The 17,275-nt window shown below is 42.2% G+C and overlaps 1 protein-coding gene across 5 annotated transcripts in view; it reads left to right on the forward strand.

The window, feature by feature from the left end:
- NOL4 (nucleolar protein 4) overlaps positions 1 to 17,275 on the forward strand; it is a 265,203-nt gene that overhangs the window by 86,111 nt on the left and 161,817 nt on the right. For 4 of the 5 annotated variants that reach the window (XM_006115357.4, XM_006115358.4, XM_025180839.2 and 1 more), the window contains 3 exons: positions 4,501 to 4,612; positions 5,125 to 5,237; positions 14,211 to 14,343. In XM_006115357.4, coding sequence (XP_006115419.1) covers positions 4,501 to 4,612; positions 5,125 to 5,237; positions 14,211 to 14,343 — 358 coding nt within the window. Of the gene's footprint in view, positions 1 to 3,529; positions 3,646 to 4,500; positions 4,613 to 5,124; positions 5,238 to 14,210; positions 14,344 to 17,275 lie in introns of those variants that run through there. The other variant, XM_075920749.1, reaches the window with a different exon arrangement.

Genomic DNA, 17,275 nt, shown 5'->3' on the forward strand with positions numbered 1-17,275 from the left:
TGTTCCTAGATGCCTAAACCGCACATGTGAAATGAGGCTTACAATGTGTTAGCAGCAAAACCAATGTGAATAGAAAATATTTAATAATTGTGCAGCACTTGGAGTAAGGAAAGTATAACAGGAAGATGAGATGGGAAGGGTGGGTCTGTGGTATGTATATAAAGTGTAAGATGCTAATGTTGCTGCCCACTCAAGGAAAAGCAATTTGGTGGAAAGTCTCTGATCCTGTGGGTGGCACATACATACATAGAGGTTGTTCAGTGTGAGTGGTCAGATAAGCCAGGGTTGAGTATGGGTTTAACAGTTTGCCCAGGTGGCTCAACAACAGGACTTTCCAGTTTGAGTGTCCAAACTTTATGTAACTCTCTCCTCTTCCACCTTCTAAAACAGGTTTGAACAGTGCCAGGCATGTGGTAGTTTGAAAAATCAGATCACGCAAATGCTTTGTCCATTGCCCCCTAAACATTACAAACCTTGCTTCCAGGGGAAGTTCCACTCTTTGACAGGGTGCAGCATGAGGTCATGAGGTCTCTTCCAGACCTGGGATTCTATGATTCTGTGTGCTCCCATATTCCCGCCTACCAGGCCAGCTTCACAAGTCAGCACTGAGGCAGAGCGGGTCACAGGCCAGCACTTTACCTCCACCAGCATCACTTACCTGGAGTGGACCTTGTTCTCAGGGAAGCATAAGACTGCAGTTATGCCCAGACTGAGCACAGGCCTCAAACCATGAGACAGGTTCCTTGTGTTCTCTGCATCTCTTCACATAACCACACACATACTGGGCACAATCCAGTTCTGTGCATTTTTAAATTGGCATATTTGTTCTGGCTTTCTATGTATTGCAGTTTTGGAATCACCTACCATTTCGTCAACTGATTGCTATTCCCCTTCTCTAGTCCATTCAGGAAGTCGGTTCCACTACTGAAAGCTGGGGTTGCACAGCATAAGCTCCCTGCAGTGCTGTTTGGTCTTGATCTAAACTGTAAACCAGGCATGAGGAACCTTGTTAGGGTTGGGGGCTACTGACTCACACAAGTGAGGAAAAAAAACCAAAACAAAAAACAAAAATGAAATAAAAAGAAAAACAAACAAAAACAAAACAAGAAGAACCCCTCACTGATGTGGCCTCCGACTGAGTAGGAGAAAGACACTTCCCACGTCCCCCAGGCACACCAGAACCTAGGGAGCCCAGGTTAGTAGATTTTGTGTGCTCCAGCCCCACAGGGGGGTGGAATGAGGGCTGGAGTGCCAGCATGGGCTCCCCAGTGTTGGGGTGGAGCCCCAAGCCCCGGAGGCCATATCCAAGCAAGTCAGAGGGCTGCATCCAGCCCTGGGGCCTTAGGTTCTACAGCCCTGTTGTATACAGTGCACCCCCATTCCCTATAAAACCGTACAATAATAGTAATAATGGAATAAGTTTGTCTTCATTTCTTAGCCTGATGTCGGGGAGGAAGCAGGCATCCCTGGACTTCCACCACTGATTCCCTTAATCAAAGAATCTGATTCAACTACCTGATTTGCTGGTGGGGGCTCTATTCCACTTTTTATTTTATCCCTCTGGTTTCTTTCGGAATTTCTTTTAAAAGAAAAGAAATGAAACTATATGCTTTTCTGACACATCATCTCTTCCATACTGTACACTTGTGTACTCTCAGTTGTTAATGCCTTAAAGGTTAGTAAGTTCACTTGCATATTCTTATTGCTGCTCCTCATATTGTCACATGTGCCCTAAAACCTCTCTTTTACTTTAGTGCTTGTTAGTTTTGCAAAAATAATGTAGCTAAAAAAGGAGACATCATAAACAACACAGAATGCGCTAAGATAAACATTGAAGGCAGAAAACACATGGAATTGTTTCCCCATATTATAATTACAATGGAACAGAGGAAGCTTCAAGGCCTTATTACGTGCCAGAGGAAATGATGACCAGTCAAGAACCAGCATGCCTATTAAGATGGCTTTCCCGCTTCTTATCAGGGCAGTGTAAAGTGAGATTGGGATGCAGGAGTTCCCCTGTAATACCCAAAAATCCCAGAGCCAGACCAGGGTCTTGACCTCAAGCACTGCAGACATGCATTTGCCTTGAAGTTTTGTTTTGTTTGGTAGGTTAAAGGTGCGGATTGCCAAGTCTGCGTTTGTTATATTTACCTGATACCAAGTTTGATACCAAGTGCATGGCCACAACTGGTGGACTGGGACAATGGACACTAGCAACACTAAGCTTGGCCCTGCTGTGGGTCAGCCCTACCTGCCACAGTCTTGCTTGTACTTATGGCATTTTCTAATAATCTGTATGAAACCTTCCCCTTCTGAAACTGGAAGCTGGCTAACCAAAAAACTCCCACAGAGTTTTAGTAAGGGTTAACAGTCCCCTTACACATGCTGAGCAAAGCCATATTGCATCAAGTGAATATTTGGTCCATATAATTTAAATAATCTGAGCCAACTCACTAGGGAAAAGAAGGGAGAAGTTGGTCAATGTTAACATTATATAGGGATGGCATCCCTGAAAAAATATTCTAGTGGGAGTTGAGAGACAGAAGGAGCTACCATGTGAACAAATTTAGTTGTGGGAGTTGATGTTCCCTTGTTGTCAGAGGAGTACACCCACAAAGCGGAGGCTTAACTCAGTTGTTCACAGTTCTAACCCACAGAATTTCAATCCTATTTGAGTGGAACCAGAATTCAACAGAAATGTTTGATTAGAATAAATGGAGCATTCCTATCAAATCTAGGCTACTAATGAATCCATGGGTAAGGCCCATTAATTTCAATACAGCCAAACTCCAAAATGTGTTAAAATGTTATGAAAGAGAGTTGGTTGCATATGTGTACTTACTAATTTCTAAATGTTAATTTTGAGTTGATTTTAAATTTTTTTTAGAGGCTGTGAAAACTAAGTCCAACTCATGTTTTCATGCTTTAAAAAAATCAGCTGTTTTTGTTGGGTGTAAAAGTGGGCAAAATTGATCTGATTTTTTTTCAATTTGCAGAATTTCTAATTCAATTAGTGATTTAGTTTAATGTTTACAGACAAGCTCTTTTTGAGGCTAAGATAATATGTGCCAAATTTCAGCTCAGAAAGAAATTTACTCCTGTTATAATACTACTGAAAAAGAGGTTTAAAATGGAAAAAATCCAACAGCTTTAACATTAGTAGCATACACATAATGTATAATTCACATTCTTAATGATTTTTAATTCATAGTTTGCTACTTATTTCAACCTTCAAACCAAATCTATGGGTCAGGGCCCATCAATATATCAATTACACCTGTGTAAACTCACACCAACTTAGTAACATTTTCACTTCTGAATTTGCTATACTGAAGTGTTTAAGGGAGCATAACTTATAACAGTGAGTAGCCAGGAGGCAGATTGCCAGAAGAAGGAGATAAGATGGTTAAAATATGCCAAATCACCTTCTGCCAGCTTTCTTATGCTTAATTAGTCCCACTAGCACATAGTAATTGCATTTACACCCATGCAATGAAATGTAACATATCCCATTCTATGTATACCTCCTCAGAATTTAGCCCTCCATCTTTTCGCCTTGGTCCCCTAGGTCAACTTGCATCAATATTGCCACCCTTCAGTAGCTAAGTGGGATCTAGCTACAAGCTTCTCAGCAACAGAGCACAAGTGGGTGTCAATCTATTCCTTTTTTAATTTCTGCTACTGTATCTGACTCTCTGCTTAGGGGCTATTGCTTTGCAAAGTCCTCTCAATTGGCAAAGTGAGGCCTAGAAATTCATTGAGGCTGATCTGCAGGAGACCAGATGCACATACTCTCCAATGTCAGACTTTATGGTTGTGTTTGTGAACATAAAATATGAAAATCTGATCATTCTGGAGTCTAGACTGGATGGCCAAAACATATGACTTCAAAGTACACCAAAGGAACTACTGAGATTGATCGACTGTTAAATTCTAGAGTGATTAGTAGAAAGGATTCATTTAAATCTGAGCATTTATCTTCAGATTCTGATGATTATCAGCAAAAGGTATAACAAAGACAGGAACAGAACAGTGAGGAAGAAAATTGTCAATATTCCCAATCTGTTGGCTATTTGTTGATATATTGTTAAAATGAAAATAAATAAAACTTGTAAAGTAAGGAAGTTTTTGCAGTACAAGCTGTAACAAAAATATCTGGGAGCTTTTCAGTGTGTTTAAAATAACCCCCCTCACTTGGGTGCCTGGCGATATGTGAATATTTTTTGCTGAACACATATTGCCAAAAATATAAATAAGGAAACAAAGTGCCTTTTCAAATGGTGTATTTTTAAAGAATTGACTATTATTAACCGTTAAATGATAAATAGCCAGATTAGGTAGATGTTTCTGGAAATGCTGCATAGGATGTAGTACATGCTTTCATTGTGCTTCCTGGCATTATGGAATAATATGCCTTATATGGAAATATAATGATCAGTTCTGTTAAATCAAGTTCAGTAAGCTTATATAATAACACCTATACTTCGTTATTCATTTCAGATTTCAGAGACCTATGCCTTCCTGCCGAGAGAAGCGGTGACACGATTTCTAATGAGCTGCTCAGAGTGCCAGAAAAGAATGCATTTAAACCCAGATGGAGTGGATCACAAAGGTAATTTTAGTGTCAAATGGTGGGATGTAAAGTAATTTTATTCCTAATACCCATTTATATTTTCCTAGATTAAGTGAAAGCTCATAAAAAATTTGGTAGACTAGAACAGTTCAACAAGTCAGATCATCTCAATTAGTTAAGTTAGAAAGTAGTGACTCTTCTGCATTCACGTAAGGGATGAAGTGAAATGACATGCTCATCTTCAATAGAAAGATGATACTACCTGGAAGAAATCATTTGTTTTTCTATGAAACTATTTGTACGTCCCTTTAAAAGTAGGGAATAGATGGGGTACGTGCCCTGTAGTGGTTTTGGATAAATGAGGTAATTTTTTTAGTTGCTTGTTCTTGATTCACATATTTTTTTCATGGAAACATCTGTCTGTACAGCCAAAAAGCAATTGAAAATACCAGATTTAGAGCCAAATTTCAGAAATGTTCTGACATTTGACTGCGGATTAGACAGAAGTGGCCTCCAATATATCATGCATAATAAATATATTTGTGTTACAGATAATGGAAAACCTCCAACTTTGGTGACCAGTATGATTGATTACAATATGCCAATTACTATGGCCTACATGAAGCACATGAAACTGCAGCTACTAAATTCACAACAAGATGAGGTAAAAATTCAAAGATTCAAAGTTTGTTCACAGTTGCTGATATAGGCCCAATACTGGCAGTTCTCCTTAGACCCAGTGGCTTTGGTGAAGCACTCTGCTGCTGTACTAGAGATATTAGGTCAAGTGTTAGACATTGTCTTTCATGTGACTGTGCCAGAGGGGTCTGCAAAGAGTATGGAGACAGTAAGTCCAGTCTGGGATTAGTCCTGTGCTCATCAGTGACCTCTACCTCCACTTTCAGAAGGGACATTATTATCAGGCCCTGAAAATGCCATCCAGTTCTGAAGGACAGTAGCCAAGATGCAACCCAGTCGGGGAGTGCAAATGGCAGCAATAATAAAATTGATTGGATCATTAGGATGAAGGATCTCACTGGGAAGCATATAGGGATTTAATCCATCCTTCCTAGAATGCCCTTCCCTGATTCAGCAGACACTTAAGTTTGTGCTTAGAGTTAAATGCCTTTGCTTTGTTGAATTGGCATTTCTATCAGAATGAATAAAAAGGGAATACGTGTAAGAACTGGGCTTCGTCAAAGAGAATTGGAACCAAACTTCTTTTTTGATGATTAATTGTCTTTTCCTTGGTTCATGTAGGGCTTTTTCATATTTTGGAAAGTGCTTTATGATTTGGATAAGAGCTGGCAAATTATTTGTAATAAACTCACTTTGATAGAAATGTGTTCATTTATGTGAGATGCCAAATAGTTAGGAGCCGAGCTCTGTGCCAGCCAGAAAACAGTTTTGCATGCTGTGTTCTGCCTGCCTGCCTGCAAGAAATTATCTGAATTTGATTTTTTTTTAAAGGAATTTTTTTAAAAAAATGACCCCAACAGCTGGATCATGGTAAAGACCCTGACTGACTCTTGATATTCTGTAGTCAGCCAAATTCTCCTTCATCATAAGTAGATACGGACTATTGATGGAGATTTATAAACTACTCAAATCCCTACAAAAACTGGACTATCAATACTTCTCTAAAGATATCAGAGATCTCTTTTCTTTATTGGGGGTTTTCTGCAGTTCCCTATGAGAACTTTGCATAACCGCTGCCTGATTTCCTCTTCCCTACAGCCAGGTCACCTGGGTTGGCTTCCTCTAGTTGGGGAACTTGTTCCAGGACCACCAATAGTAGCAGATTGGAGGCTTTATCCTTGTAATGTTGCTTAAAGCTACATTCTTCTTCTTTAATTTTTCCCTTTGTTCTCACTGAAAATGCCTGTTGACATACAGATCACAACACTAATGCTGGATCAGGGCCATCTACGACAGCATATTCCTCCTCTGTTACAGACAGAGCCTTTCAGTACTTGAGCTAATGACAATATTCAAGACCCCTTCAGTGTACCAGTTTTCCACCCAGGTCAGCCAGCAGGAGCAATATAATGGTAGTAGGAAGAATTCACTTCTTCCCTCACTCCCACTGTACTTGATAGCATGGTCTCTTTGATCATGCAAACCCCGTTTTGCTATAGATGAAATCTTTGCCACCATGTAGTGAGGAATGGTGTTGCCATTTGTAATGTATTTCATTTTGCACAATGAGCATTCACTAATGAGCAACAGCATCACAAGTGAAGTTCTCATGGTGATTTTTAAACTTGCTCACAACCGATGCATACCTAGATACAAGAACAAAATGGCGGTGAAAATGTAACAGTTCAAAGTAGGAAGCATTTCTGATGCACATCTTCAAACTATAGCATGCAATATAGTGCAGTTTAAAAATCCATCCTTTGATTTATACTAAAATTCTGTTTCCAAGGTTTCACTTATCATCTTTGTATCATTGTGGGTGGGGAGGATCTAAGGTCAGAATTAACGTGTATATATACCACAGCGAGCCAGCATAGTAATCCAGTCCCTCATAAATAGGAATGTCACCTCTACCACATTGGACTAAGCTAAATTGTAGTTTTTAGATGCAGCCCTTGATAAGGGCGGTGCAGAACCACCCTAGCCCAACAGGAGCTCCCAGCATCACTGGGGAATTTACCTCTGTGCTACAGCTGGCAACAGCTGTCCATCCCTTGCCATGCATCCCCTCCTCCCCCCGTTCCCCTAGAGAATAGGGTACAGCAGGACTGCTAATTTACACAGCTACTGAAGCTCTAGGTTATTCTGGAGCAGGCCAGGAAGTGGACAGGATGTGTGTCCTTTATCAGGCCTGCTGATGGGGCAAGAGGGCTAAAAGGGGGAGCTGCCCCAGGGCCTGATGATTCAAAAGTTCCCAGGGCTCCTGGTCACCACTGCCACTACTATGACAGCGGTGGCTGGAACCTCAGACTCTTTAAATCGCTGCAGGAGCACTGCACTCACATTCCGGGTGGTTCTGAAGGCTGGCTGCTGGGGACAGTATGGTGCTGAGAGCTGGCTGCCCCCGCCCTGTCCCTTCTGCCCGAAGCCCTCTCCCTTCCTGGAGAACGGAGCTGCCCTCGCTCTTGCCCAGAGGCCTGGTAATTCTGTCAGCCCCTGCCTAGCATTCCCCTAAGCTTTGTTATTCCCCAGCTGTATAGACTGATAGGGGGTCATGAACAGCCAGGATTGCCCTACTCTGCTCTGGGAGCCAAATCAGCCCTCAGCAGCCCCAGAATTAGCAAGGTCTGAGCTACCTGCCCTTGGTCCCTGTGCTGACCCTAGAATCTACCCCATTGTGCTTGAGGGCTGGAGGTGTGTGGATGATAATACAACCTTTGAAAGAGTGCAATATGCATTTTCCCTGTAGAAGATGGTGTGTATCCACCCCAAATTCTGTGCTACACACAGGGCACTTGCTTTTACTCAGTTGCTAGGACTCAATGCATTACCCATTTGATTTAGGCACCCTCATCTTTTCCCTGTTCCTTAGGCTCTTGGTGAAAGGAACATACTTTTACCCAATTCCCAGGGCTCGGGGCCCTCTCATCTAGTTCCTAGAGTTCAGGGCATAAACTGGTTAATTTAAATACCCACCCTTGCCCAGTTCCTAGGGCTCAAGGCTACCCCCTACCTGATTCCCAGGGCTCAGGGAATAATCTTTTGTGGGTTTACGGATCTTTTATCAGTGAAAGAATCTTACACCGTAATATCCTTACCCTCTATTTATTAACAAACACCAAACCAGAATACACTAAGCATAGAACATTCACCTCTCCCAGTCAGGCAAGCATGGCCAGTTAGGAACAGGTAATATGGGGACGCCAGCTTCTACATGCTGCAACTGGCAGGCTGTTGGTTCCAAAGAAATTTTTTTGGACCCCAGTTTATATGGTGTTACTTGAGTCTTGCTTAGCTGTACCTTAACCAATCATTTTACTAAAATATTACTAAACAATTTTCTAATCAATCCTAACATATTGTAAAACAATTCTTTAATCAATCATGCCCAACCACCATAATTGATTTACACTTAGCAAAATTAGTTTTGTAACAGACAGAAATAATCACAGAGCTAGGTAGAGACCATACAGAGAAACAATAGAAAAGTAGAGACCATAAAAGCAAAACAATAGGGCTACGTCTAGACTACATCCCTTTTTCGTAAAAGGGATGCAAATTAGATGTATCGCAATTGCTAATGAAGCAGGGATTTAAATCCCCCCCGCTTCATTAGCATAAAAATGGCTGTCGCTTTTTCTGGCTCGGAGCTTTGCTGGAAAAAAGCGCCAGTCTACATGGGGATCTTTTGGAAAATAAAGCCTTTTCCAAAAGATCCCTTATTCCTCTTTAAAAAAGGAATAAGGCATCTTTCGGAAAAGGCTTTATTTTCCGAAAGATCCCCGTCTAGACTGGCGCTTTTTTCCGGCAAAGCTCCGAGCCAGAAAAAAGCGGCAGCCATGTTTATGCTAATGAAGTGGGGGGGATTTAAATCCCCTCTTCATTAGCAATTGCGATGTGTCTAATTTGCATCCCTTTTACGGAAAAGGGATGTAGTCTAGACACAGCCTAGAACCGTGGTCCCCAACACGTGGTCCATGCGCCCGCCAGGTGCTCGGGGCTGGCCTGGCACCGGGCGCATGGCGGGGGGAGCGCCGGCCCCGGGCGCGCGGCGCTGGCGGGGGGAGCGCCGGCCCCGGGCGCGCGGCGCTGGCGGGGGGAGCGCCGGCCCCGGGCGCGCGGCGCTGGCGGGGGGAGCGCTGCCCCTGGGCATGCGGCTATGGGGGGGGGCCGCCCCCGGGCATGCGGCTATGGGGGGGGCCGCCCCCGGGCATGCGGCTATGGGGGGACCGCCCCCGGGGCGCAAGTGTCCCCGCCCCCTGGCATCCGGCGGGCGAACGGCCACGCCCCCTGGCGCCCGACAACCTCGAAAGGTTGGGGACCACTGGCCTAGAAGTATAGATTTCGTAATCACAACTGTTGATAAGAGGTTTCTTGCCAGACAGAATGCTATCAAACATAGTTTTCTTTAACCATCTTAAGAGCTGTTTCTTTATCTGATAATGGTGGGTACTATCAGAGCAGAAGCTCCTTCTTAACAACCCAATAGTATGTTGTTTTAATGTAATTTAGATGGAATGTGAAGATGCAGGCCTGACAACAGCAGGAGAAGGGGGCAAAGGAGGCAATTGCCTTTTGGCCCAGCAATTCTAAAGGGCCTGACATGTTCCAGCCGACTTTGAGGGCCGGTGGGAGTGGAAGGGTGCCATGCCATCCTGGCAGTGCCGGGGGTTGGTTGCCATACCCCCATCCCTTCAGCCTGAGGCCCTGCCCATTTCAGAGAGCGTAGAGCCACCCCTCTCACCTCATTGCCTAAGGGCCAAACAATTCTGTCAGTTCCCCTGTAAGGATATCACTTTCTGTTTCCTGGATCCTGGACGTTGCTCTTCTAATATCTCTGCAGAAAAATGCCTTATACTATAACTACGGGAAAAGGCCTCATCCTTATAGGTGCAGAAGGAGACAAGGTCTTTCCATTACATCTCCCCTTCCTATTGGGAGGCTAGTGCTGCTGTGGGTGCTAGTGTCTAGCAGCTCGTACATTCTAGCTAGTCTGTCTGATGGCTTTATTGTGGTATTCACCAACATAGTATCTGAGCAACTCCCACATTAATGAGATTGCATTACCATGGTGCCCTTTGTGGATGTTCTGGCTCTTCCCTCTGTTCAGGTTTTAAAAAGTTTTGATTGGGGTAGGGTGTTTGGCTTATTTAAATGCAAGGACTGGATTCATCAGTATCTCCTGTGTTGAGGCACAAGGGGGAGTCTTCCAGCATCCTCTCCCCACTCCAATGCCTTCCTGAGGCTAGGAAAAGTCTAGCCCTTAATAATATTAATCTCCATCCAGACTATTTCATTAGCATATTTACAATTAATTGTAGCATTAGCTGAACTTTTCTAGATCACTCATAGTTACTAACAAACAAACAAAATCAAAAGATAATCCATTGCCTACTGGTTGAAGTTCAGTCTACTTGAAGTTCAATCTTTATAAAAGAACAAATAAATATGCCTCATGTTCTTCATCAAGCACTTAAAACTCTTCTTCAGTGGATACTGCTTTATCAGTCTTATGGGGTTTTTTATTTGTTTTTTGCATTTTTTCTAAACTTTCTTGTTATAAACAGACAAGCCTTTAGAATCATAGAATCATAGAATCATAGGACTGGAAGGGACCTCGAGAGGTCATCGAGTCCAGCCCCCCGCCCTCAAGGCAGGATCAAGCTCCGTCTACACCATCCCTGACAGATGTCTATCTAACCTGTTCTTAAATATCTCCAGAGAGGGAGATTCCACCACCTCCCTTGGCAATTTATTCCAATATTTGACCACCCTGACAGTTAGGAATTTTTTCCTAATGTCCAATCTAAACCTCCCCTGCTGCACTTTAAGCCCATTACTCCTTGTCCTGTCCTCAGAAACCAAGAGGAACAAATTTTCTCCTTCCTCCTTGTGACACCCTTTTAGATATTTGAAAGCCGCTATCATGTCCCCCCTTAATCTTCTTTTTTCCAAACTAAACAAGCCCAGTTCATGAAGCCTGGCTTCATAGGTCATGTTCTCTAAACCTTTAATCATTCTTGTCGCTCTTCTCTGTACCCTTTCCAATTTCTCCACATCTTTCTTGAAATGTGGCGCCCAGAACTGGACACAGTACTCCAGCTGAGGCCTAACTAGTGCAGAGTAGAGCGGCAGAATGACTTCACGAGTTTTGCTTACAACACACCTGTTGATACAACCTAGAATCATATTTGCTTTTTTTGCAACAGCATCACACTGTTGACTCATATTCAACTTGTGGTCCACTATGACCCCTAGATCCCTTTCCGCCATGCTCCTTCCTAGACAGTCGCTTCCCATCTTGTATGTATGGAACTGATTGTTCCTTCCTAAGTGGAGCACTTTGCATTTCTCTTTATTAAACCTCATCCTGTTTACCTCCGACCATTTCTCTAACTTGCTAAGGTCATTCTGAATTATGTCCCTATCCTCCAAAGAAGTCGCAACCCCACCCAGTTTGGTATCATCTGCAAACTTAATAAGCGTACTCTCTATCCCAATATCTACATCATTGATGAAGATATTGAACAGTATGGGTCCCAAAACAGACCCTTGAGGAACTCCACTTGTTATCCCTTTCCAGCAGGATTTAGAACCGTTAACAACCACTCTCTGACTACGGTTATCCAGCCAATTATGCACCCACCTTATCGTGGCCCTATCTAAGTTATATTTGCCTAGTTTATCAATAAGAATATCATGCGAGACCGTATCAAATGCCTTACTAAAGTCTAGGTATATGACATCCACCGCTTCTCCCTTATCCACAAGGCTCGTTATCCTATCAAAGAAAGCTATCAGATTAGTTTGGCATGACTTGTTCTTCACAAACCCATGCTGGCTATTCCCTATCACTTTATTACCTTCCAAGTGTTTGCATATGATTTCCTTAATTACCTGCTCCATTATCTTCCCTGGGACAGACGTTAAACTGACCGGTCTATAGTTTCCTGGGTTGTTCTTATTCCCCTTTTTATAGATGGGCACAATATTTGCCCTTTTCCAGTCTTCTGGAATCTCCCCTGTCTGCCATGATTTTTCAAAGATCATAGCTAAAGGCTCAGATACCTCCTCTATCAGCTCCTTGAGTATCCTGGGATGCATTTCATCAGGACCTGGTGACTTGCTGACATCTAACTTTCCTAAGTGATTTTTAACTTGTTCTTTGTGTATCCTATCTTCTAAACTTACCCTCTCTCTGCTTGTATTCACTACGTTAGGCACACCTCCAGACTTCTCGGTGAAGACCGAAACAAAGAAGTCATTGAGCATCTCCGCCATTTCCAAGTTTCCTGTTACTGCTTCTCCCTCCTCACTAAGCAGTGGGCCTACCCTGTCCTTGGTCTTCCTCTTGCTTTTAATGTATTTATAAAAGGTCTTCTTGTTTCCCTTTATGCCTGTAGCTAGTTTGATCTCATTTTGTGCCTTTGCCTTTCTAATCTTGCCCCTGCATTCCCGTGTTGCTTGTCTATATTCATCCTTTGTTATTTGTCGTAGTTTCCATTTTTTATGAGACTCCTTTTTTATTTTGAGATTGTGCAAGATCTCCTTGTTAAGCCAAGCTGGTCTTTTGCCATATTTTCTATCTTTCCTACACAGCGGAATTGTTTGCTTTTGGGCCCTTAACAACGTCCCTTTGAAATACTTCCAACTCTCCTCAGTTGTTTTTCCCTTCAGTCTAGAAAATGTTATACTCTTAATAGTGATTACAAAAATGTCATGGAGACTTTCCATGTTTGTCTCAGGCCATATCAATTTACTAAGTTTGACTTCTGGGCACCCAATTTTACAAAATCGAAGTTCCTTGTCCTCACTTTGAGGAAGAATCAAATGTAGTCTGAGGTAGCACATCCTTATTAATGGGACTCAGAGTCCCAGGAAGCACTGGCCAATTAGTTCAAATTAGTGACACAGGAGCATCTACACTAACATTATTTTGGACGTACAAGTATGGGAATAGCATTACTCCTTGTGAAAAGCTGGACTACAGAGTTTGAATGCCACGGCCCCTCATTCCAGAATAACGGGCTTGGTACGGTGGATGCATCACTTAGAAAATTGACCTTGGGGAACTGATTTTGGACTAATGTCCTAGTGTAAACCAGACTTCATTGACTTCCACCTCAAGTTCCAAGCCCCGCAAACACTTAACTTAACTTCACGCACATGTGCAGAGTCATTGGCTTCAGTGGGACTGCTAACCTGAGTAGAGTTAAGCAGGAGGGATGACATTAGTTAGACTGTTTTCTCTACAACGATCCACCAGGGAACTAACATTCAAGCTGGATCTCTTCTGGCTCCTGCATCATCATCATGAATAAAGATCTGTAATCAGAGTTAGTCATTAAGAACTATATTGAAGATGTGTGAGCCTGAATAAAATCCTGCTCACTCACCAGGATTGAATTAGCTGGTTTTGCCTTTGATTTCAATGTGAGCAAGATGGGACCTGGGGAGATTGAGAAGATTCCACTTTTGCACTCACTTTTCTTACTGAGACTACAGATTGAGCTTGGTATCTTGCTCCTTTGAAGTAAAAGATCATTTTTCTATTAATTTCACTGGGGCCAGAATTTCATCTTAAAGTTTCATATTGTCAGTGGCACTGCCCATTCTGGTGAGGTGAGCAATTCAAGCACAAAAAAACGGAGAACTCTCCTGTTCCACCAATACTTAATATCTGAAAACTGCCTTAAATTCTCAGACTACTAACACTTTGTCTATATGAAATATTTGAGAGAACACTTACTAGTATTTTATACGGGTATTGTAATTATTTAGTGAACCTGAACTGCGCTTGTCAAATAAATGATCATAGTGCGTTTTCTGATGCATTATCCTTGATCATCATCTTATGTTTATTTCCTTACTCACTAATTTACCAAGATGCCCCAGTCATTAGTATGAATTAGCAAGATAGGTGTAGCGTGAACATCATATTTGAAAGTTATCTTGACATTTCCTAATACAACTGAAACACAACATTTTACATTTGCAGGATGAAAGCTCCATAGAAAGCGATGAGTTTGATATGAGCGACTCCACCAGGATGTCGGCTGTGAACTCTGACCTCAGTTCTAACCTTGAAGAAAGAATGCAAAGCCCCCAGAATCTTCAGAGCCAGCAAGATGGTAAGTCATATAATACTTCTAGTACTGATACTACTACTACTACTACTATTAACAAAAATAGCTTTGTTGTCATTCTTTTGTGCAGCACCTGCCATGTCCTTTCCCTGAGAATCTCTTTTAATAGGCAGCTTGAGACACAGCTTCATTATGTCTCAAGAACATGGATTACAGGGTTGGGGTTTTTTTTTTTGCAGGCTTATTGTTGCTTACAGGTAGTCACTTACACCATTTACACCACATCCTGGATTTTTTAATATGATTAAATATATGGTGCTGCCACATATGGCATAAGGAAGGTAAAATCATTGCAACCTTTTACCCCGCATGACTATGTAGACAATGGATCCAGGAATGGAGGGCCAAAGGGTGCTGCATGGCTGCCTCTTCCGCTACTCACCTGGAATTTTGGTTCTCAGGGCCAATTTACCACCAGAAGTAAGGGGAAACAGAAGGAATTGTGGCTGCCTGCACTAGAGATCCTTCCTTGGACTGATCCTGGGTTGATGCAGCAATGTGTGTGTTCTGGGAGCACGATCTAGACCATAATTAGGGCAGATACTCTCTTTATAGCCAATCACAGGTTACACTTTATTTCTGCCCACCCTGCTATTGTGCTTTTTTCCCAGCATCACAACAAAATCCAAAGACCATAACATATCCGCATATGAAAACACAATACATTCTTTATTATATAGTAAATCTAAACAAACAGGAGAACTGAAGAATTCATTGAAGCCAAATAAAGAGAATAACTGCAACATTATATGTCTTTAGCTTTGCTTCAGTCTTCACGGCTGAGGACGTTGGGGAGACTCCTGAATCTGCACCGTCCTTTGTGGGTGATGAATCTGAGGAACTGTCCCGGATTGAAGTGTCATTAGAGGAGGTTTTGGAACAAATAGAAAAAATTAATGTTAACAAATCTCTGGGACCGGGTGGCATTCATCCAAGGGTTCTAAAAGAACTCAAATGGGAAATTGCTGAGCTATTATTTGTGGTTTGTAACCTATCCTTTAAATCAGCTTCTGTACCTAATGACTAGAAGGTAGCCAACGTGACACCAATATTTAAAAAGGGCTCTAGAGGCGATCCTGGCAATTACAGACCGGTAAGTCTAACTTCAGTACCGGGCAAATTAGTTGAAACAATAGTAAAGAATAAAATTGTGAAGCATGTAGAAGAACATAATTTATTGGACAAAAGTCAACATGGTTTCTGTAAAGGGAAATCCTGTCTTACTAATCTGTTAGAGTTCTTTGAAGGGGTTAACAAACATGCGGACAAGGGGGATCCAATAGATATAGTATACTTGGATTTTCAGAAAGCCTTTGACAAGGTCCCTCACCAAAGGCTCTTGTGTAAATTACATGGCCATGGGATAAGAGGGAAGGTCCTTTCTTGGATTGAGAACTGGTTAAAAGACAGGAAACAAAGGGTAGGAATAAATGGTAAATTTTCAGATTGGAGAGGGGTAACTAGTGGTGTATCACAAGGGTCAGTCCTGGGACCAATCCTTTTCAACTTATTCATAAATGATCTGGAGAAAGTTTGCAGATGATACAAAACTGTTTAGGATAGTCAAGACAGAAGCAGACTGTGAGGGACTCCAAGAAGATCTCACCAAACTGAGTGATTGGGCAACAAGATGGCAAATAAAATTTAATGTGGATAAGTGTAAAGTAATGCACATCGGGAAAAATAACCCCAACTATACGTACAGTATGATGGGGGCTAATTTGGCTACGACAAATCAGGAAAGAGATCTTGGAGTTATCGTGGACAGTTCTCTGAAAACTTCCATGCAGTGTGCAGCGGCAGTCAAAAAGGCAAATAGGATGCTAGGAATTATTAAGAAAGGGATAGAAAATAAGACCCAGAATATCTTACTGCCCCTGTATAAAACTATGGTACGCCCACATCTCGAATACTGTGTACAGATGTGGTCTCCTCACCTCAAAAAAGATATTTTGGCCTTGGAAAGGGTTCAGAAAAGGGCAACTAAAATGATTAGGGGTTTGGAACGGGTCCCATATGAGGAGAGGTTAAAGCGACTGGGACTTTTCAGTTTAGAAAAGAGGAGACTGAGGGGGGATATGATAGAGGTCTATAAAATCATGAGTGGTATGGAGAGGGCCGATAAAGAAAAGTTATTTATTAGTTCCCATAATAGAAGAACTAGAGGACACCAAATGAAATTAATGGGTAGCAGGTTTAAAACTAATAAAAGAAAGTTCTTCTTCACACAGCGTGTAGTCAACCTGTGGAACTCCTTGCCAGAGGAGGCTATGAAGGCTAGGACTATAATAGAGTTTAAAGAGAAGCTAGATAATTTCATGGAGGTTAGGTCCATAAAAGGCTATTAGCCAGGGGATAAAATGGTGTCCTTGGCCTCTGTTTGTCAGAGGCTGGAGAGGGATTGCAGGAGACAAATCGCTTGATCATTGTCTTCGGTCCACCCTCTCTGGGGCAGCTAGTGCTGGCCACTGTTGGTAGACAGGATACTGGGCTAGATGGACCTTTGGTCTGACCCAGTACGGCCATTCTTATGTTCTTATGTTCTTATGATATTGATATATGAGATTTAACTGAAGAAAGAGTTCAGATTTCAGGGCTGTTACTTAAAGCAATGTTGTCAGATATGGCCGGTGAGCTGGATCTCGCCCACTTGGTGCATTCCTTTGGCCAAGGAGAAGTAGTCACATGATCCAGAAACTAGCTTTTGTTAAAAATAAAAAGCAAGTTTCTAGCTGTTGTGACTGTGAAGAAAATATTCCACATGAGAAGGAAGTATAAATCAATACTATGACTTCTTTCTGGGCCTGCAATCAGCTTTAGACAATGGCTCAGAGTTTGAACTTCATCACGCCCCTTATTTATCTTACAGCAGTGTTGCTTCCAAAACCAGTGAAGACATGAGTGTTATATTAGTGAT

Source organism: Pelodiscus sinensis, chromosome 2 (genome assembly GCF_049634645.1).
Source record: "Pelodiscus sinensis isolate JC-2024 chromosome 2, ASM4963464v1, whole genome shotgun sequence".
Lineage (NCBI taxonomy): Eukaryota > Metazoa > Chordata > Testudines > Trionychidae > Pelodiscus > Pelodiscus sinensis.